This window comes from Apaloderma vittatum, unplaced genomic scaffold, assembly GCF_000703405.1.
Source record: "Apaloderma vittatum isolate BGI_N311 unplaced genomic scaffold, ASM70340v1 scaffold43254, whole genome shotgun sequence".
NCBI classification, from domain to species: Eukaryota; Metazoa; Chordata; class Aves; order Trogoniformes; family Trogonidae; genus Apaloderma; species Apaloderma vittatum.
This window is the reverse complement of record NW_009715134.1, coordinates 281-21739: the sequence shown is the minus strand read 5'-3', so window position 1 is coordinate 21739 and position 21459 is coordinate 281. Positions and strand designations below refer to the sequence as shown.

General features: G+C 41.1%; 1 protein-coding gene across 2 annotated transcripts; it reads right to left on the bottom strand.

The window, feature by feature from the left end:
* Positions 1-13934: 13934 nt before the first annotated feature.
* On the bottom strand, positions 13935-19912 carry METTL6 (methyltransferase like 6). 2 transcript variants are annotated; one of them, XM_009868990.1, is made up of 5 exons: positions 19537-19912; positions 18772-18906; positions 17595-17765; positions 16416-16557; positions 13935-14366 (listed from the first exon to the last, which is right to left on the bottom strand). In XM_009868990.1, exons 1-5 carry the CDS (start codon positions 19816-19818, stop codon positions 14218-14220), a joined length of 879 nt encoding a protein of 292 aa, XP_009867292.1. In that variant the 5' UTR covers positions 19819-19912; the 3' UTR covers positions 13935-14217. The 2 variants fall into 2 exon arrangements, with proteins under 2 accessions (XP_009867292.1, XP_009867293.1); XM_009868991.1 differs by lacking the exon at positions 18772-18906 and having other exon boundaries at positions 14077-14366.
* Between the last annotated feature and the right edge of the window lie 1547 nt (positions 19913-21459).

Genomic DNA, 21459 nt, shown 5'->3' with positions numbered 1-21459 from the left:
CCTATTAACTGTTGAGGATACAACATCAACACCTTGAGCCTCCAGAACACCTTTCAACAGGATCTCAGAGCATTCCTTCAAGCATCAGCCATCCAGGGAAGCTTTCCCTTTGGTTTCCTTTACAAATCCCATTTCTTACAGGTACTAAATGATTAAATAGAGGGAAACAGCACAGCTATTTCAAGAACAAGGATAGATCAGGGAAACAGACATTTACTCAAAATAAGCTTTCAAACAGGGGGCTGAGCAGACCAGGTAGCTACAGAAAGATATCGGACCTCATTATCATCATGACCAGCACAAGCGCAAAGAGAAAAGGCAGAACCTTGGTCTAAATTTCCTGCCTCTGAACTGTGAAGGCAGACTGGCAGCCAAGAGGGCAACATCTGGGAAGCCCAGAGATGACCACCAGGCCCTTCTACAGCTGAGCCTCATCAGCAAGGTACTCAGAAAAGTCTTTGCAGAGGCTCTTTGCTCCCAAACCTCATTTGGCTGACCCATAAACAGTGACAGCAGAAGAGATAAGAAATGTTTTTTTCTACCCTCCCCTTTAGTTTCCTTTCCAGGCCCATTATAGCCTAGCTACGTTGTGCCAGAAAATGTGAGCTTATCAAGTATCTAGATACAGAAGAAAAAGTCAGTTTAACAAAGCTGAGTTTGATGCCTGCAAAATCCTGTGTCCATACATTGTGCCCTGCCAGATATATATGGAAATCCACAAACCTTTAATATATTCAAATTTAATAAAAAAGAAATCATCTGTCTCTGCTTTTAAAAAGCAAAACGTGTTCAAATCCCCTTTTCCACCATTAATAGCATTTTATGTATCCTATATCAATAGCATTTAGGATTCTGCCCTCCACCCACTGCCTGGCAGAATCACACTCTTCACTGCTTCCCGTTACATAAAAATCGAGCAATTGAGCACATTGTGTGTAGGAGTGAAGCAGAGTCTGTTTTGGCACCCAACTTTTTATACCAGGATAAGAAGTAGCGATTATCTGTGTTCCCTCTCCTGCCTCCCCCCATGCCACAGCCCGCAGGGGTACAACACTACAAAACCACTGAGTAAGCGTTCATGGGGGCAGAAGTGAAGCATTTCACCTTGGGAGTCCCGGCAAGCCCCGAACAGTCAGGAAACTCACTTTTCTTATGTGTGCTGTTTTTGTGTTTTGTTTTGTGATTCCCTCCGGATCTCCAGAATAGGAGGTACATAGGATGGCTATGTGGTAGTCAACTGCATTAAAAAAATGCTCCCTTTCACCCCAAAAGGCCATTCATTGTTTTGTTTTCCTTGTTCTGTTGACAGAAGGAGATAAGGTGAAAATTCCTTTATTCCCAGCCAGTGACTATTATCAGAACAGTGCTTTTCCAGCTCAGATGTGCAGGCAGGCCATTTCCCAGCTGCAACAGGCAGCACCTCTCCCAGGAGCAAGCTCCACAATGGCAGGAAGCACACTTCAGCCCTCCAGAAAATCCTGCCCAAGAGGACCTCAGGGAGCCTGACAGATCATCCTTCATCAACATGCCGGTGAGCACAAATCACTCCACACTGGGGACTATGTGCCTCTCATCTAAAATGTGACCTCTGAGCTTCCCTTTTATATCTCCTTTGGCCTCTCCTCCAATTTCCTCCCATCTTTTCATTTCCTACACTCCTGCAGAGTAACTCCTTGCGAGTGAGCTGCTAGCGCCAGGGACTGTTCAAGCCACACATCTGACGAGCTGCCAAGGCATAAGCAACTGTCCCGCGGTGCAAAGTATCTGAATCCTCTGGAAAAGGTAGGCACGATGAATACCTGGGGCAGGTACCTTAATTTCCCTGAACTTCTCACATCCCTTTACAAAAAAAAAAAGAGGTGTTCAGGCACTGTCTCTAGGAAAGGAGATGATAATAAGGTGATTTGTTGCTGGGACCACTCTGGGGAACAGCCTGAATGGCTCAGGAAACCAGCGTGATCACCAGCCAAAATGCAGACAAGGAGGAAGGCAGTTCAAGGAGTCTGTGTTTGCCAAGTGTGTGAGGATCATCCAGCACTTGTTTGGAGAAGGATCCACATATTGCAAAATATTATGAGAACACGTTTTCTCTCTCAAGAGCAAGCCTACCAGAAAGGAGATTGATGTGCCTCCTTGGTCACCGTCACAACAAACGGCTCAGCGCACTCAGCGCCCTGGGGACCTAGAAGGCTTGTCTCCGAGACTTCCCAAGCAAACCAGGAAAACTGCCAACAGTGCAAACATGGTCCTGACACACGGGGACAAAAGTGGCTCCAACTCAGTGCAACAGCCAGACTGTTTCCCAGTCCCAAGGAGCGGGACCTGGAAGGAGTCCCGGTGATACAACAGCTCCACTGACACAACAGATCCTCCGAGTGCTGCCACATGGTGATGGGGATGCATGGTGGGATGCGAGTGCAGGAACATCCTCTTCAAACAGCAGGAGATTAAACTGATTTTCAGATGCAGGCATTCTGAAGAGAGAGTGAAAGGAACAAAGCAGATGTCAGGTGGTCTGCAGTACAGCTCTCCCCTTGCAAGCACCCCTTTGGAGCAATAATTCCTTCAAGGGAGGGAAGGGGAGAGAAAACAACTGACCGGCAGTGTGCTAATCTTAACAGGCAGAGCAGCTTAATTTTGTCTAATCCTCCAGAGGGAGGAAGCAGCATTTCCTTTGTGCCAAGGATATCGGAATGGTTGAAGGTGGCAATCTTCACTGACATTAACTTCATTAAAGGAGGGGTAATTCCACAAGCCCTGAGAAGGTTTAGTCAAGAGCCAGCTGGAGATACATCGCTATTTAATCATCTACTTATAACAACAGAGAATAAAAGGCAGTTGGGAACTCACAAAAGAATATATAGCATCAAGCAGGCACACCAGCTAGAGACTGCATTTCACAGCAGCACACATCAATTATACAGCTATGAAACAACAGCATAGCAGCAGCAATGTGAGCAGCTAATAATTGCCTTTTATTCTTTTTTAATTTGGCTCCTATATTATTTTGCCACAGTTATATAATTAACTCACATTTTGAAGGAGGAAGTGGTGCGCCCTTAGGTTGTTGTTACAAGAATGCCAAACCTTCCTGAGCCACATCCTCAGCAGAGAATGGTTTTTCCATGTAAGCTGGATGCAGAAGTGAAAGGACATAAGCATTCCCAATAAAATTTTGAGTAATAGAAGTCTGCATTTAATTACACCTTACTTTATATAACAGTAGTATTCATGTTCTACTCACAGGCATTTCCAGGCACCTAAATATCAAACAATCATCACCCTACAATGACACTGAAAAGTAAGTTCCGAAACACTTTTAGGTAATGTGCAAGAAACATCATCTTGAATTCATGGTGGTATGTCAGTTCATCCCATCCAGCCTTGCCTAAAACACCTCAGAAATAGCAGCTTGCACTACATGCCACTGCCTGGACATCCAGACTCTCATCGTAAAAGTTGTCAGAGAGCCAAGTTATTTTTTAGGATCAGCTAATTTTGCTATTTATATTTGGTCCTACAGAATTTCCTAAATGTTTGAAGCAATTGCACACATTGCCGCCTCCTTGTGCAAAATGAAAAGTTAAGACTCTGAATCAAGAATCTGAAATACAAAGCCCTAGTATTGTAACAGAAGCAGAAAATATCAATACATTCACCTCCCCTTCCTGCAGAACAGTTCCATTACAATCATGACCTTGAGCCGATTTAGCACTGAATCACTATGACATCTGCTAGGGAAATGAACACAAATCTATATCTGCATGTGGCGAGCACACTGGCAAGGTTGCAATGGAGGGGAAGGGAAATTAAGTGTCACTCTTCACACAAACTAGAAAACGACAGCTTGTCACATCTATGTGACACGAAGTGAGAGGAGAAAGGTGCTTCTTCACCTTTCCCCTCCCACCGTAGCGTTAAAAAGATACAGATTAAGGACAAAACTGTGGCTTATCATCCGCTGGCTGCACTAACAGCATCTGGATGGGTGTCACCCCCCCGGAATGCTGACAAGAATGGATCACTCACACACATCAGCAGTGCTCCACGGAGTTCAGTATCCTATTGCTAGAGCAGAGCAGCACAGCACCCTTTCATCAATTAGGGCTTGTTTTCAGGTGCACCTTCCCCACACCCAAAAGCCTGTGTTCAAGATAATGTATATTCTGTGATTCGTGTGGTAAAAAGGGAATTATTTCAGTTCCTTTTTAAAGAGATGTACAACCTTACACGCACTCTTCCTTGTGCTTTTACAGTGAGAATTTATTCCTAATTGGTATCCAAGTGTGCAGAGTCAGATCAATTCCTCTTCAAAAAAAGTGCTGCTTTTTATCCTGATGAAAACAGACACTAGAGACTTCACTCACAGGATCTGATTTTAAAAATTACTGTAATCAGGCTTTGATGGAACCACTCTGGTAAGAGATGTTTGACTAACGGATTTTCTAATTTTATGATAATTTAACTACAAAGTAAACCAATGGCTTAAAAATAAGCAAAACTTTAGGAACTTGGACATTGGTGATGAACGCCAAATTTAGAGCTCAGAAGACTCCTCCGGAATGTTATTAGCTCAGATTCTCCTACTTCTCCACAATCCTAATCTTTCAAATGTAAGATAAACGTACAAAGAAAACTGAAATTTGGACTCCTGACCTGAATTTGCTTTCTTATGCAAGAGATAAACTTTAAGCTTCCAGGAGTTACATATTTACAGTCTGATTTCACAACAAAGAACGTCGATTCTTCTAATCAGTAGGAGAATAAAAACAGTTTCTCTAAGAAAGCTGTATTCTGCAGTTTACAATGAGAAACTGCTTGAAAAAAAAGGTAGCAAAGGAACAGCAGGGTGTTTTTTTCAGCTGTGTAAAGAAAGGTTATTGTTAGAACTGCAAGAATTCTTTGCATTGGTATAATTCAGTAAGTGCACTGAAATGCTTTTCTGTTAAATCATGGATTCTATCCAGGCATTTTAAATTGGTATTTTCATAAATCCACATGGTCTAACTGGAGGGCTGTTGGTTAGAGACAATCCCATTGCCTGTTTCAAGCAGAGGTGGAGAACAAGTGTCTGACCTGCCAGATGTCTCCTCCTGCACTTGCCTGACAGAGTGCCAGACTGCTGCCTCCCCTGTCTCAAGCACTGAAATAGAAGATTGCAGCAGGAGCGTGCACAAAGAAACACCTGAATGCCCTGAAGGGGAAAAAATAAATGCAGAGAAAGAAACAAAATTTGAGTTTTAAAGCTACTCCTCCTTCTAAAAGGTGTATTTAAAGGGTCTTATAACTGTTTTACACATAGAACTGAAAAACAATAAAAAAAATCAGCGACAAGTTCAAAAGACGCTAATTGCTTTTAGCTGCCACACGGTTTGCTTTCAAGTCTGCAGTTCTGTGTGGTTTCTTAGATGAGCAAATCTTTCTTCTAGGTGTTTCTAACATGCCTACTGACTTAGATTCTTATCCTGCAGATACTAACGGTCATTACATTGTCCTTTGCATTTTCCAGTGAAATCCCTCAAGAGCCAAGAAATCCAAAACGGCAACTTAAGGTTATCAGGATACATAAATTCCACAATACAGCCACATGGGAATACTCACGGGGACCCTTCTGACTCTCCTCCTGCCTGCACAGCTATGCCCCTCTGTAATGAAAACTAGGACTTCAAGAGAGAGGAGGGGAAATGGTGCACAAATATGTTTATCCCAACAGTCAGTCATTCGGAGGCCAGCATGCAGATCTGAGTCCCACAGTGTAGCTACACCTGAGAAAGCAGCGTCACAGGAACACAGAGGGGTTGCACACAAGCATGCACTTTTTTTAGACTAGGAGAAACTTTCAGAATTTTGCTGGATCACTGAGCTTAAGAAAAGTATTTGACATCTTCAAGCATTTTTCTTTGAGATGATGGAAAAATGCTCATTACATTTCTTTGGGTTCATATATGAAGTGGATGATTCTGGGGTTCTGCCCTCTTCCACTCTCTTATCTTCATGTGTTTAATGTCATGGAGGGTGAAGCATGCCTCAAAAGCCTGAGACACCAACTGATTCAGAACGTAAGAAAAAACCCCTCATGACTGTCTTAATTTTTGCTGGTACCCGCAATCTGCATAAAAGGCTTTTTCAGTTGGCCCCTGCCTTTCCAGAACACCAGCTGTGGTGGCATTTTTAGCTGTGACATTTTCCCCACTCAGAACACTTGCTTAGTCCATTATACTCCATGTACCATCTGCCATACAATAGCCGTGCCCTGCCAAGCAGCCTGGCCACAGCCTGCTCCACTCAGTGAAGACGAGCCCTAATTGTTTTGCCTGGCATAACACGAGCCATCGCATTGCAAGGCCTTCAATTCCAACTGCTTGTGCCACAGCTTCTGAGGGGCACAATGCTCCAGCACAGTCCCACAGGCAGCTGGGACCACCAATTAGTTCCAACAGGGAACCGTCGTGCTTCCATTCAACTTCTGAGAAGTGAGGGGAGCAACCACTCTGTAAGGGCCCCAGATGACTCTTACTTCCCAGTTTCAGACCGGGTAGGTGGCAGAAAAGAAGAGGCTGGGAGCTGAGCACAGCACAGCACATCCTGGATACAAACTGTCCGAGTGATTCTACCATCCTGTCTGGTGCTAGAGAGTGTGGGAGGGGTGGGGAGCAGGATGGATGGGGCTACAGTGCTGTCTCCAGCTGCATGTTGGATGCAGCCTCAGTAAGTGTGTGCCAGGATCACCCAACCAGTTTCAGTACACCCCTTGCAGGCTGCAGAGCAGCTAGCTCTGAGGACCTGCCTTGGTGTAAGCACTGCAGGATGCCAGCATCCAGTCTTATCCTTCTCCCTCGTGAGCTGGCCACAGCTCCTTGCAGCTGCAGGCAGTGACACAGAGCAACCTGCCAACAGGAACACTCAACATCCCTGCTCCATCGACCTTTCACAGTGTCTGCTGAAAAGAGATGCCAAGCCTGAACACAGTCCTGACCTAAAAGGAGCAGCTTTGCCGTCCCCTGGCTCTGTGACATCCCAGCAGCCTGCATTAACCAGGAAGGAACGACTTCTTGTCCTGCCCAGCTACACTGGCAGTGTTTCCAGGTCTGTTGCTCTCTCAGCCTGCACAGACAAATGCATATTAACATGGCAATGACACGTTTTCTTTTTTGACCACAGGCTATTTAGATAGGAAGTGGCAAGCGAGGTACTACTTCTGCACAGTGGACAAGGTTGCTGGACTAGGAAGGAAGAATAATACAATGTGCTGGGACTCCAGTACCACACTACTAACAGTCATTTGCAAACCCCTATTGCCGTTCCCCATCAAAGTACTTCCTCTTGAAAAGTCTCAAGGCCCAAGCCTATGGGATGCTTGTTGTCCCTCTGTGGAATTCAGTGGAAACTGACAGCACAACTCAGCATTTTATAGGATCAGGCCCTTGGTAATAAATAAGGCAGCCCTGAGCAAGAAAGTCCATGACTTAGTAAACAGATGACTTAGTAAACAGGCACAATGCTTGGAGAAGGGCCAGGTAAGAACTGTGCCTGAAGAGGCTGTCTGTTTTGGAGAGAATCCTTTGTGACACTTCTCCGGGGCTGAACATACCCGTTAGTTTCACCGCTGTCCTGGAAAGTAGGAGAAAGCAGCTCTTAATCTGCTCCATTTCACAGAATTGTTGAGGCTGGAAAAGACCTCTGAGATCATCAAGTCCAGCCTATGACCCAACACCACCACATCGGCCAGACCATGGCACTAAGTGCCACATCCAGCTTTTCCTTAAACACCTCCAGGGACGGTGACTCCACCACTTCCCTGGGCAGTGCATCCCAGTGCCTGCCATCCAGCTGCTGGGGAGGAACCATCACGATACAGCCTCTGTGCTTCACTTGGTGACAGATCTCACTCCAGGAAGCCTCTCCACAGAGCTCCTTATATTTGGCTTGGCAGATTCCACGCATCTGTGCAAAAAACAGGGATAAGCTGGTCCTAAATAAAGAGAAAAGAAAGCATAAGAAAGTCAAGGAGAGGGGCTGTGCTTTTACAAATTGGTTTCTGCATTGCCAGATAATTACTGTTTACACTAATTCAAATATTTAATATCCAAAAGAATTACTGGTGCCTAAAAGGCACTTGAGGGAAATTTACATGTTGTTTATTAGTGGTGATGGATTTTACTGAATACACAATGTTTAAAGTGATATGTAAAGCCAGCAGGATGCAAATATAATTTTATTTTATTGTTCGTCTTTCCCCTAGAAGGTAAAAAGCTTGCTGGAGATAAAGGTGTGGATTACTGAAGTAGTAGAAGACGTAAAATGACAAACTAAACTACAGCTGACTTCACACTGTAATTAATGAGATACACACAGCCTCTCTGGTCATGTGCATCTTATGCAGCTCTGCTTGAATGGCTGCTCAGCTGGAGAGCAACTCATGTACGAAACAAAAGTGGGAAGAAAACAGAAGCAGTTCATACAAGCAGAAATTGGTCTAATGTTTCTGATGATTTGAAAAAAAATATTGCATTAAGGCACTGCATTTTGAAATCTGTACCTGAAGTCATTGCAGTTCCTAATGTAAGAGTTCAGCGGGACTCAGATTAAACAGAAGCAAACTGCAAGTTGTCAGTGCAACAAGCGATTGCCTCATGGGTACAGGCAATTAGAATCCTAAATGCCATTAACCATAATAATATCTCACCTTACTCTCCCTCCTACTGTGCTAAGAACATTGCATCTCAGAGATACTTGTTATTTAGAGAGAATCATGTTTTCTTAGAAAACCCCTTTTGTTCCCTTTCTTCAAGATCGAAGAGCTATTTAAGCAGATGAAAATACAACTGCATATAAGAACAGCCTCTAGCTGTCTTGTCTGTAGTTACTCATTACCAGCTCTTCCTACCACCGGGTTAGGATGCTGACAACGCAGCTCTAGGGTGAAAAGGAAGGTAGCACTGGTTAGTGGGTAGTGCCATCTTCTGGACAAAACCCTTCCTTCACCCTTTTGATTTAGTCTGTGCCTATGCAGCAGGATAAATGGAAAAAGAAATAATCCAGCTTTTGCACAAATAAGTAAGTTCACGGTATGAGCTCTACATTTAGGCATAAACCTAGAGACTAAGCCTCCAACCAGGCCAGATAACAGCTTCACAAAGTAGAGACAGACTAGAGAAAATAAACTTATTTTACAGTACAGCTGGTGGTAAGAGAAGTTATTCCTTTTCCACTGCATTGCAAACAATATTTAATGTTGCCCTTACTCAAAAAATACATACATTGTCAGCTGCAGACTTTGCTAACCAGCCCTGACAGACAAGCTTTCCCTCCTTTTTTAGGACAGCTTTTTTTTTAAAAAAATAACAAACAAAAAACCAAAACAAAACAAAAGACAAAAAAACCACACAAACAAAAAACCCAAAACAACCATCCTATGTTTCTTCTTCCTCCAGGCTTCACAAAGCAGTGGAAGACAAGGTTGCACTACAACTATAGAATATAAACAGTTTATGCTGTAAATCCAGCAGGCTGCCAAACACAGGGATCACCAGCTCTCCAGCTACCCCACAGAGTCCACGAGCGGTGGATTTGCTGTGTTCTGACCAGGGACAGACTGGAAATACAGGAGAGATCAGGCAGAGAACAGCACAGGTTTGGTTGTATCAGTGGGTCCTCTTTTTCCAAAATCAAGGGTCAGCAAGGAGAGATGCATTAGATCTTCTGTCCTAAAGTGCAATTCCCTTTGCCATATTGGAGTTGCAAGAGCTCTCAAGGAAGTCAGATGAAGTTGGGAATGGCAGCCTTGCCTTTCAAATTGCAGTAGCAAGACACTGCAGGTGTTTGTTCTCAAAATTTCACCTTTTAGATGAGCAACTCATTTCAATTGTGTGTCACTCCTAGCCTGTAAAACTGAAAAAACTTTTTTTTGCCCCTAGAAGCTTAAACATAATCTTACCTTTTTTCCTTCACAAACTGATTCTTAACACTGATATCCTCTCTAAAAAAAACCCAAACATATATATCTTTCAAATAACCCTACCAGTTAATTACCCTACACTGGTAATCTGTATATCAATATATACAGATGTATAAACTGTACATCAGATCAAGAGAAAAAAGAACATGAGTTAGGCCTGTAAATGACCTTTCAGGTTTCATTTGCCAGTTTTCTCCAACAACACCAGGGCTGTTGCTGGTTTTCTCCAACGACACCAAGGCTGTCTGTTCAACAGTTGGCTGCCGAGGCATGTAGATGCCGCAGTTTCAGATCCCACTTTTACAGCACTTTGTTTCACAGAAATTATGTACAATGAACCATGTGGATAGTGTTGTATTAACTGCTTAGATATTCTGCCTTTGGAATCCAAGAAACCTTCAGGTACTAGAAAGATGCTCAGAAATAGCCTTTTAGTTATCAAACGAACTGCACAAAATCCGCTGTGATACCACTACTGTAAAGGTTAAACAGATTTTTCTCTGTAGCCCCTATGTCTAAGGTAAGAAAGCTTACCCATGGGTGCAGTCTGCACACAATATACATGTGAATTTGTCTAGTCTTAGGCTGTTGTCAAATACATTGGACAGTATCAACCAAATATGACAAAACAGTAACGGACATGAAATGTCAGAAGACTCAAAGACATATTTCTGTAAATTTGATGAAAATAGCCAACAGGCAGATACTACTCATGCCCTCACTGAGGCGCTGCCGCATTACCACTGCTTAATATATGCTGTCTGATTCCAGCAGGGGTCACGAGAGAATCTCACAATTGTTGGAGCTGGATCATCTAGTCCAGCTCCCCTGCTAAAGCAAGATCAGTCACCTAGAGTATATCACACAGAAATGCATCCAGGCAGGTTTTGAAAGCCTCCAGAGAAAGAGATTCCACAACCCCCCTGGGCAGCCTGTGCCAGTGCTCTGTCGCCCTCACAACATGCTGGAACAGGCTGCCCAAAATCCCATGCTGGAAAGTGACATTTAGGATTCCCTAACCACAGAAAAACTTTTAACCGGAGTTCATACTTTATTAAACATCAGAGAGCGTAATCACAATGCATCAAACCACTAAAAAAATAAAAAAATACATAAATACACAGGGTTTTCATAGTCACACTACTTCAATAGTTATTCTATTCTAAATACTGCTTGGAGCAGAGTGATGGCATGAAGCAGGTTACTACTTATGCTTGTCTGACAGAGCAGCTAGCTCAAAGGCAAACAAAAGGAAGGTCTTGTACAGACAACTGAGTTGGTCTCAGCAGCCCCCATTGAGTGAAGACAACTTGAAATCAAGAACAATCAAGACATTTATCACAATCACAGCAAAGTAGCATGTCTGTGCAAGCTGAGCACAATTCAGTGTATATATATATTTTTTTTGAGTCTTTTTGATGCTATTCACCCTCATTACCACATCTCCCTAAGGACAGCTCTTCAGGTAAGACGACTAGGTACAGGCATCTTCAGCACATAGTCTGATGTGCCTCCACCATGAGCTTGGAAAGGCTGAAGGGTTGGGGAGGGTAAGTACCTTCACTTTACTTGGCACTACAGCAGCCACGTGCACCCCATCAGCTACTGGATCTTATACTATAAGCCAAGGATTTCTTAAAGCTGACTCAGCTTCCTTGAACTTTAAAACAGTTAGAAAAACTTGCAGTGATCGAGAGTTCACGGAAACAGAAGTAAAGAAACCATATAAAGCTTTCTGATTCATCTCAAAGCCACCTCTGCTTTATGACAACTAGAGCAGAAGGTCTTTCTGGCAGAGGCGCTAATGCATGCTACTTAATTTTCCAGGTCTGACTGGAAACCAGACTGAAAGAGAACTAAAAAGAATTAGAAATATTGCTCTCTGCTTAATGAGTAGGTATGCAAAGAGTGAAGTAGAAGTACACAGAAACACTGAAGCTATAGTCAGCCACAAAAGAAGTGTATTATTACTCAGGCAATAGCTGGTCTGTTGTAAAAATGAAGTCAATGTCTGTCCGCAGCCAAGTCCATTGGCTTGACTCAAACCTTCCGATTAATATTTTTAGCAATTGCCTACATTTCATTTCCTTCTTGGGATGCCCAGTTCAGTGTACTTGCCTCTGCAGATGCTGACAATGACATGGCAAAGTGACATGGTGCCACGCAAGGCAACCCTTCAGTTTCATTTTTGTGCTGTGCGCTCCAGAAGGACCAAACACTCAGTCCTGTAAGGAGCTCAGTGTTACAGGGCTCAAACACCACTAAAAATCAGAGCCCAGACTGCACACAGTCAATGCAGAACTGCTCTACTAATGACAAACATTTGCTAAGGGAAGCCACAAAATGACAACTGCTGATATTAATGCTATCATTGTTATATCTCTTTTAAACATGTATTTTCATTTACTATAAATATTATTAGGCAAAAAATGCTAATGGATTGCACAATCTCCAGGACAATACTTAAAAAAAAAAAAAACAAGAGAGAGAAATGTCATGTAATAAACCTCCTCAAAGAGCCATTAGGAGACATTAAGATAATTGTGTGGTTTAACCACTTTTTCCTCTGAGGATTAAGTTTGATGGTACTATAAATCCAGCTTTGGAGCTCATCGTATCACACCAAAAAAAGCCATGGTGCCTTGACTTAAAGCAGTGACCTGCTGCAAATTTACAAATAAAACATAACTAGATAAGACCTCTGGCAGCTTTAAATTGTTAAAAAAAAAAGAAATCTGTTAACTTTGTAACATTAGGCTTTATGCTTGAAAAGTTAGTACTTCTTTCCCTGCATGCAGCCAGCATTAAGAACACCGAAAAAATGCCCCCAAATAAACCCTTATCACATCTCGGACCTAATGTTGGTCATAAAAAGAGGTAAATATTCACCTCTGGTCCACATCAGATGGACACGACTGAGTCATCTAGCAACACCAAAGTCTAGTGGAATCACTGACTGATGTCAATCAATCCCATACTAATATGTACTGCAAGAAGTTAAATCCCTACTCAGAATAGGGCCAGCAGCAAATGAAGTCACAGGTTGCTCAAGCCTTTGTAGTCAGTTTCCTAGCATTTGCAAGGACAGAGGTTCCACAGCCTCTCTGGGCCCTGTCCTTCCTTACACGCACACAAAACTCTTAATATTTTATTGGAATTTACCTGTTGTAACCCATGTACATTACAAAAGATCAGCACAGCCAATTGCACAAGTCTCCAGATACGCCTGAGCTTCCTCTGCTGCAAGAGCAACTGTTCAAAATGCTCAAGATCCAGAAGTGGTTCTGAGATTAGATTGTCTGAGAACGAAGAGGAGGTTCTGCAGTGCAAAGTGCCAGGGCTGGTGAAAGAAAAGGATGGAAGTTCCTTCAAGCAGTTAATTCCATGGCAGACTATGAGCCACAGCATCAAGACAGTGGCTTTTAGTGATAAGAACAAAGACCAGTACCTCTCCTGAGTGATGGGAAAGAATTAAGAATTAAAGAAAGCAGCAGCTGACTACAACTTGATACAAAATAAAGTACTACTGACTCACTGATTTCAGTTCCAAATTGGAAACAGGCTTGCAAAACCTTTAACTATTTCTGCACATCAAATGAAGAACATCTGAAATTACTTAGGGATAAAGACAACCTGATCCTCTAACAGTTCACTTAAAGCATAAAATGTTATTTATATCATCTGCATTACTTAGAATATAAACACTTATTTACATATCTCAATATTGAGCACATTAAAAAGATCTCATTATTAAAATACAAAAGGAGCTTACATTATACCACTCACCAAGTCTGTTTCATTCCTGTACCCGAGAAATTATACTCAGAAGTCTTAGAGGTACGGAAAGCAGATGAAACACTAACTTCAACAAGTCACAGAAAACATACATGAAAGGAAACACAGAATACTTACTTAAAAACAGTTTTTATTAAAAATTAAAATTACAATTTTGATAATTAATGAAAACTAATGCTTAAAATTCATCATATTTAGTCTGCTTTATCTGATCCTCCAACAATGCTGCACAGGATTTACTGTAGATGCAGGAATACAAATGCTCAACAGGTTGCCTGCATCACTAAATCATCTTAAATCTGAATCACAAATAGCATTAATACTTCGTATCAGGGGATAAAAACCAATAAGAGGCACTGGATGCAGTAAATTCTGGTTTGCCAGAAAGATTAGCACACACAAGGAAAAAACTACGTGCTAGCTTCCATTTCAAACAAGCAGTGCTGTTGCTAATCAGCACGAACTTAGGTCTTACTGAAAGGCTTTTGAAATTTGCCTTGAAGAAACACTCTTGGAACACGCAAGTCTTCTTTCCTATTGACAGTTTCTCGCTGCACATATTCATTGACCACTTGCTCATATCCCTCAGCCTTGAAAAGCTGTGACAAGAACTCTGGAAGAGAATTAGAAAAAAAATTGAAATATTATGTTTAAGTTATTTTTAAAACACTAGTTGGCATTTAGGTAAGCGTATGTTCGTATGTGTTTCAGCATGAAAATCACAAGGGCCTTCAGATTTCAAGCTGTTCTATGCAGGCAGACTGCCTAATAAAAACCAATACAGATCCTTAGAAGCATCAACATAAGCAATACGATTTGCAAAACCTTAGGGCTTAAGCTAGTTACTCAGCTTCATTTCCAAAACTTACCACGTCTCGTACTCTTATTGAGCGTTGTCATTCCCCTTGTGACTGACACCAGGGCATTTTCACCTTGTGCAGCTCACCTTTGCTAGCTGAATGTATCACTTATTTCCAAGGTAAACCAGCCTTGCAGGCCTGTGTCTGCCTGAGGAAGGATATCACCCTGCGATACCAGGCATTCACATGCCATCGCTCAACAGAAGAAAGGACAAAATGGCAAAGTGAAAACTGAAAGTGTCTTCCATGAACAAAAGAATCCTACTCAAAGCATCTCCCCCTCAGAGAAGGCAGATGCACCTCACAAACAGGGCAACCTATGCAGCACAGAGGGCTGCTCATGCTACTGACTTGTCATGGTAATCAAAATTCACCCTTGTCCTTTCCTGTTTCATTTACTCAGGCGATAATTCAACAATAAATCTGGGACATTCTAAACTTGCACTACTTGATAGAAAACAGACACAGCATTTTTTTTCAGTGCTCAAAATGTGAGCCGAAGTGGTCCATGAGACAGGTGACATGCCAGCCCATGGCAAAACAATTGCTAACATGAGTAATATAAGATAAATTATCTTTTTTCTTCCTTCTTTCCTCCTCCTCCCTATCTCAATTATTCCCCCAAAGCAAACATGCATACTAGCAAGGAACGTCTCATTCGGAAACAGTTCTTACACAATAAAAATGGAATTTAAAATTCCACAGCTAGGTCAGTCTCTTATTTGTTCCCTTTAACATCCATTTTCTTTCTAAGAGCCAACTGCTTAACACAGACCTAAAAATCACTCAACAAATAACAGTTCTAGAAATGCTTCAATGAAGTTTCAGCACAGCCTGCATTATTTTAGATTTCGTCATTGTCCTATAGAGAATAGAGAGAGCTCAGACAAGATTAATGGGTTTTATATATCAGAAGCAATTAGGTAACATGTAATGTCATAAAACATGAACAACATTTAGTTGGCTCCAAATCGGTCTCTTCAGTTCCTGTATTTTGCTTTAGACAAAGAACAAAAAGCCCCACAGAAATAAATACACAGCTCTTATTATCAGTTATAGGGCATTGTGTAGAGGGATGTAATAGTTCACTGAAGTTTACCATGAGGAATTGGGAGTTAGAATACAAGCTATAACTACAGTTCACTGTGAGAGTCTAAGCAGATTCCTGCATGTCTCTGTGCTTCAAATGCTCCACCAGTAAACTGCAATAATTATCTTCCTCCCTAAAGCATTATAAGCACTGAAGGAAAAACTGTTTAAATACTGTATCACTTGGAAATGTTTTTTGGATCACCTTTACTGAAAAAAAAATACAAACAGAAGACAGAGTGACCATAGCTAGTCAGTGCTATCTGAGCAGGATTTTTGCAAAAGCTTCTCGGCACTGTTCTGCTTTAGAAAACATTGACTTCAGCAGACCTCACCATGTACACCAGGAACAGCCTTGCATAAAGAATGATGCCAAGGTAACTGCTTAGTTGTTTCATGAAGATGATCAATTCTGCCACTGAACATTGGTCTTTTACCCTTGGATAACAAATCTGAATGAAATTCTGCAGTTAGAAACCGCTGCTGTTTGTCCATTAGAGCATATACAAGAAGCTTGTAAACAATTAACTGCTCCCAAAAGTCCTGCCAGTCTAAATATCCTCTTCCTCTCAAAAGGGATGGCAAATGAAGTGGACCACAATTTAACAGTTCATCTATGTAGAACAAAAATTCCACAGGCATGTTGGCAATTCCCTGAAGCAAGCTTACACAGAAGATTCACAGAAAATAAAGCACTCTACAGCTCATCTTACCTTCAGTAAAAAAATACGATCTTGTGCCATCTTGTCTAACATAAAAGTTTTCTCCAAGTTTGCTGCCAGATTTAAACCTGAGCATTGCATGATCGTACAGTCCATAGTCTCTGAACAAGACACACTTGCCTGGTTTCAATACCTGTCACATACCACATAGATGCTTTAATAAGGTAAATTGAGAGAGATATTAATTTGTATACATATACAGGCACGCACACATATAACTAAGACAAGAAATCCTAACACATTCAATATTGAAATTACATACATATATATATTGAATTCATTCCCTGTGCAATAAAAAAGTTGTATATAAACCAGACTGTGTGCTTTTAAAAATGCCTTCCCATGAACAGCAGACTACAAATAGTTTTAAGACGCATCTCTGGGCACCAATCAGCTAAATAGGCTTTTTGCAACACATTTCAGATACGAAGAAAAAAGAAAATGCACAATTTAACAACAAAAATTAAGCTCTTCAAGGGCATTTTCTTTTTTGGGTAGTAAATATAGCCTAGCACCTGATTTTGCTTATTGATTAACAATAAAACTTAGAATACTGTGACATTTCTTTTTTCACGTGAGAATGAAAATTGCTGCAATAAAAAAAAACAAAGCAAAAAAAGGAATACTTTCAGGAAGATGGGTTGTGGGCTTGAGGGGGTTTTTTTTTAATTGCTTCTAGGGAGATGAGTCTCTCTGGATTAATGTTGGAACACCTTGCCTGTAAATCAGGACAGATAAGCATGTTTACCAGTAACAGTAACATCCTAGCTGCAAGTCACTATGTTTTGGAAGTTAATTTTGTTCACTGGCACATTCACACCTCCTCAACACAGACATTTCTCCAATCCATAAACATTATTTGTAGGCACAACCCAGGAGCACAAGTCACAGGTCAAAAATACCTTTTTTTTCTGTTGATGACATGCCTTAGGCCAGAATGCAAACACCTCACAATACCAAGTGAGGTAAAAAACCATTTTAAATCATATTGTAGTCCCATGTACTAGGTGAACTAACTACACACATCCATGAAATATAGTATTAAAGATCACCATTACAAAGAGGGTTTATTTTCTTAGAATAATTAAAAAAACCAAACAAACCAACAACATACTTACAAGCTAAGAAGAGTGAAAGTGCTTGAAATGCTGTAAAATCAGGTGGTTTTACCTTGTAGATGTTCTTTAAGACAAGATGCATTTTGTCAGGATGAATGGCAGAGAGAACAAATATGAGTGTGACAACATCCACAGAATCCGCTGGTATGTTTTCTAGAAGATCATCTTTGGTAAGATCACACTGGAACACTTTACATCTTTCAGTACTGTATAAGGCATTTTTCTAGGGAAATTAAGAGGATTCTTTCACTGAAAAGTAGCAGCATTTGTTATTGCAAAAAAAAAAAAAAAGAGTAAAAACTTGCAAAAACTAATCAGTAGAGAGGCACAAAACATAGTGACAAACACTTCCAATAGGTGACTAATGCAATCAGAAATTCTTTGCTGCTCACTAAACAGTTTGGGTTCACATCAGATCACATGCAGGTGCACTCTTCCAGCCCACCCATTTGCTGGGTAAAAGCAAACCTGGTCTTGGCCAGAAAGAAGTTCAGCAAGAGCTGTGGATGCCACCACCACTAAGTCATCCCAAACCCAGACTACTCACTCAGCCCAACCTCACCCTGCAGTGCAGCTGTGGCATCCCACAGATCTACTGTCCTCTCCCATTTGTCACATCTATTTCTTCCTATCTTTCCCACAAGATATGCAAATATCCCAAAAGAGAATGATTTCACATAACAAAAATTTACCTATAATTACAAATTTTATAGGCTAGGAGGCTTTTAAAGCCCAAAGCCTCCACCAACCTTGCTGGATGACTTCTCTTTGGACTGCACTACCACCCACCTATGAATATGTATAAACAAACCTATTTCTTCTAATCAGGCTACAAATTTCCTTAACAATAACTTCCATAGCCCTGTTTTCAAGGTTCGCCTTGGGAATCTCTCAGTTGCACAACAAGGGCAGACTTCTGTCCCAAACAATACTGCACCATCAGCAGATACATAGTAGCACTCCCAAAAAACATGGTCTTCACAAACCATTCAAGTAATATACAAGTATTACTGTAATGTTACAATCTGACACTGAAAAACTAGGTTTTGAGCAATGATTCTACTTCTTGTATAGGAGATCCACTGAAATGGATCGGTCTCCGTTTTTTGGCAAAAACTTTGCTATACTTCTTAATAAAAGGAAGGCAAGAGAGATCTGCTGTTCCAGTCATTTGTAATTGCAGAGGCTTCTAAGGACACTCTAAAAGAAGTCCCAAATATCACACCAACCTTCACATACTCAACAGCTCTAGGAGAGAAATCACAGGCGTATGCAAAAATATGCAGATCTTCCTCCAAGAGTGGAAACAAGCAGTTCCCAACCCCACAGCCCGCTTCCAGTATGGTCAGTTTCTGATCTGAAAACTGAGGAGGAAGAAATCCAAGACAAAGCACATTTCTGTTTTCTGCATGATATGAGCAGGGACACTGTTCAAACAGCATTTTAAAAGCTATAATTAATTTTAATTACCATTGATTCAAAAACTGAATTAGGCATCCATTGGATAATATGACACTAAGAAACAGAAATCTAGAGTTCTGCACAACTAAAATCTTTTTAGAATATATAACTATTTCTTTAGTCATCTACCCCTTAAGTAATCAACAGATTGTTGTATCATTTCTGTCTTGCCTTTCATTCAGCTATAAAGAACAACAGATGCATCTGGCTAGTCCCCTTAACAATGTTTTGCAATTAGCCTGTAATTCTGGATGCTTTTCTTTAAAGTAGTGTTCTGAAGTGCACCAACTTGCATCTGAAAGTGCCACATCACAGACACACAAGTTGTCCTTTTATAACACCAAAAAAATTCGCAGATTTCGTTCTCTTACAAACTGAATGGACATATCTGATTCTGATGAGGTATCTTCAATATTAAGAGAGGACACTGCAAACTTAACCTTCAACAGTCGTACCCTAATGCCTTTCAGAAATATTAAATCACTTGGAAACAATCCATCCCATCTTTCACTGAGGAAGTGTATAGCTCTCACCTCCCGACATGCTTTTAACTCTTGAAACTCTCTGGTTGTCCAATGTCTGTCTTTGAAGAAGTTGGTGCTGTTTCTTTTGTAAAAGAGATCCCAGTTCTTCTGTGCCTCTTTCTCCAGTTTCAGTTGTTTGAACTCGGACACCAAAACCTGATCTTTTGCCAGTTTCTCAGCTTCCTCTGGGCTAAGGATTCGTGTACTATGGCCTTTTTTCTGTGAAGCACCATCTTCAGTAGACGTTGTTGCTGTATTTAAGCAATTGGCTGATGGCTTTTCTTGGAACATCCTAAATTATGTCACACAAATATGAATGCCAAAGACCCAAAGACGATTTTTTTTTTCTTTAGGGTATGCTTCCATCACTTAACTTTGGTAAAATCTAGAAGCAGAAGAAAAAAAAAAGCTACAGCATGCACTTACCTTGGTAATCTGTCCTACAGACAGATTTTTTTTTTTATGATCGGTCCTACCTGATAGACTGCAATGCCACCAGATTTCTTTTAATGTCAGAAATCCTCCATCCAAATTAACAACTGCATACAACACTAGACTGATGTCAAAGGTACTTGATGGAGAATGGAGTCTGCTGCTCTTCCCTCTGCATCCTAGAAATCTACCTAATGAGAGAGACAGTGCGGCTCTAAGCCTATTCGCATTAAAGCTGACTTTAAAAGGAAAGGGAAGGCTTTGGTTCTTAATAACATCACTTAGAATACCTCAAAAAATTGTATCTAAAAACCAGGTGACATTTAAAAGTCCATAAAAGTTGATGAAATGAACTGTTTCCATGTTAGCATTTCTCCTTCCTGCTCTCACCTCTGTGAGAAACACTGGTGAAAACATCAGCCTTTATACCACCACCTCACTTGAACAGGAGAGCAAAACCAGTGCTGTCGCCAAAAGACCCACAGTCAGCCTGCGTCAGCTTTCCTTCCACTGCCTCCTCCTGCAGATCCATGCCAGTTTTAACCACCACAGGTGGTTATATTTGCAGAAGTTAACAAAAACAGAGCAATGGAAAGAGTTCTGCAGAGGCTGGGAAGGGGTCCAAAACTTTTCTCTGATGTTAAACTAGTCCTGACCCCTGCCTTGCCACGGACATCCAGATCCCAGATGATGGCACTTGTGAATTAAATCCCGTGTGGCACAGCAGCTCCCAGGAAGCTCAAGTGGCCAAAACATCCTCCTGTGTAGATCAGTGGCCAGAAGCTGGTGCTGGTGTCATTTTACCAAAATGGAAGTGAGAAAAACCCAACAATACCCACCTTAAAGCAAAAAAGAAAAAAAAAAAGGAATAGTACTTCACTTAGGTATTTTATCTTGCATGACACAAACATAGATATAAAATACAAACATGTTCAAACAAAACCAAGAACTACCAACACTTTGTCCAGCTTCACACAAAACAGACAAAAGCAAGCCCAGGCACTCCTGAAGGGCTAGTAGAGCATTTCATTTTTATGCGTTGTAGGACATTCAAGTTTACAAGAAAGCAGAAGTATGGGCCCCACACGGTGTACACTTACATTTGTGCATAATTCTTTGATCATTTTTTAACATAAATTATGAGTGTCAGTTCATGGTAGAAAGCAGAGACGTTGCACTTTGCAAAAGTATTTTTAATGACAACGTACCTTAAATACCTACGCTCATGATGTCTGAACAGTTTGGGTTTTATGTAACTAGATTTTACATAACAATTTGCAGAACAGAACTTATTCCTGCCCTGTTTTATCCTCCTGATGCCACTGTCTACCATTAGTTTGAGAACTTATATTCACGGCTTTTCTGTAGAAGCCCGAAAATTAGCTGCAAATAAGGGTTGCATGTCATTCATTTCATGCCATCATATGCTTTTCAATGAAGTAAAAGCAGCTGAAATTAGCTAAAAAAACCTTAAATGTTTCACTTTTTCATTCAAGAAAA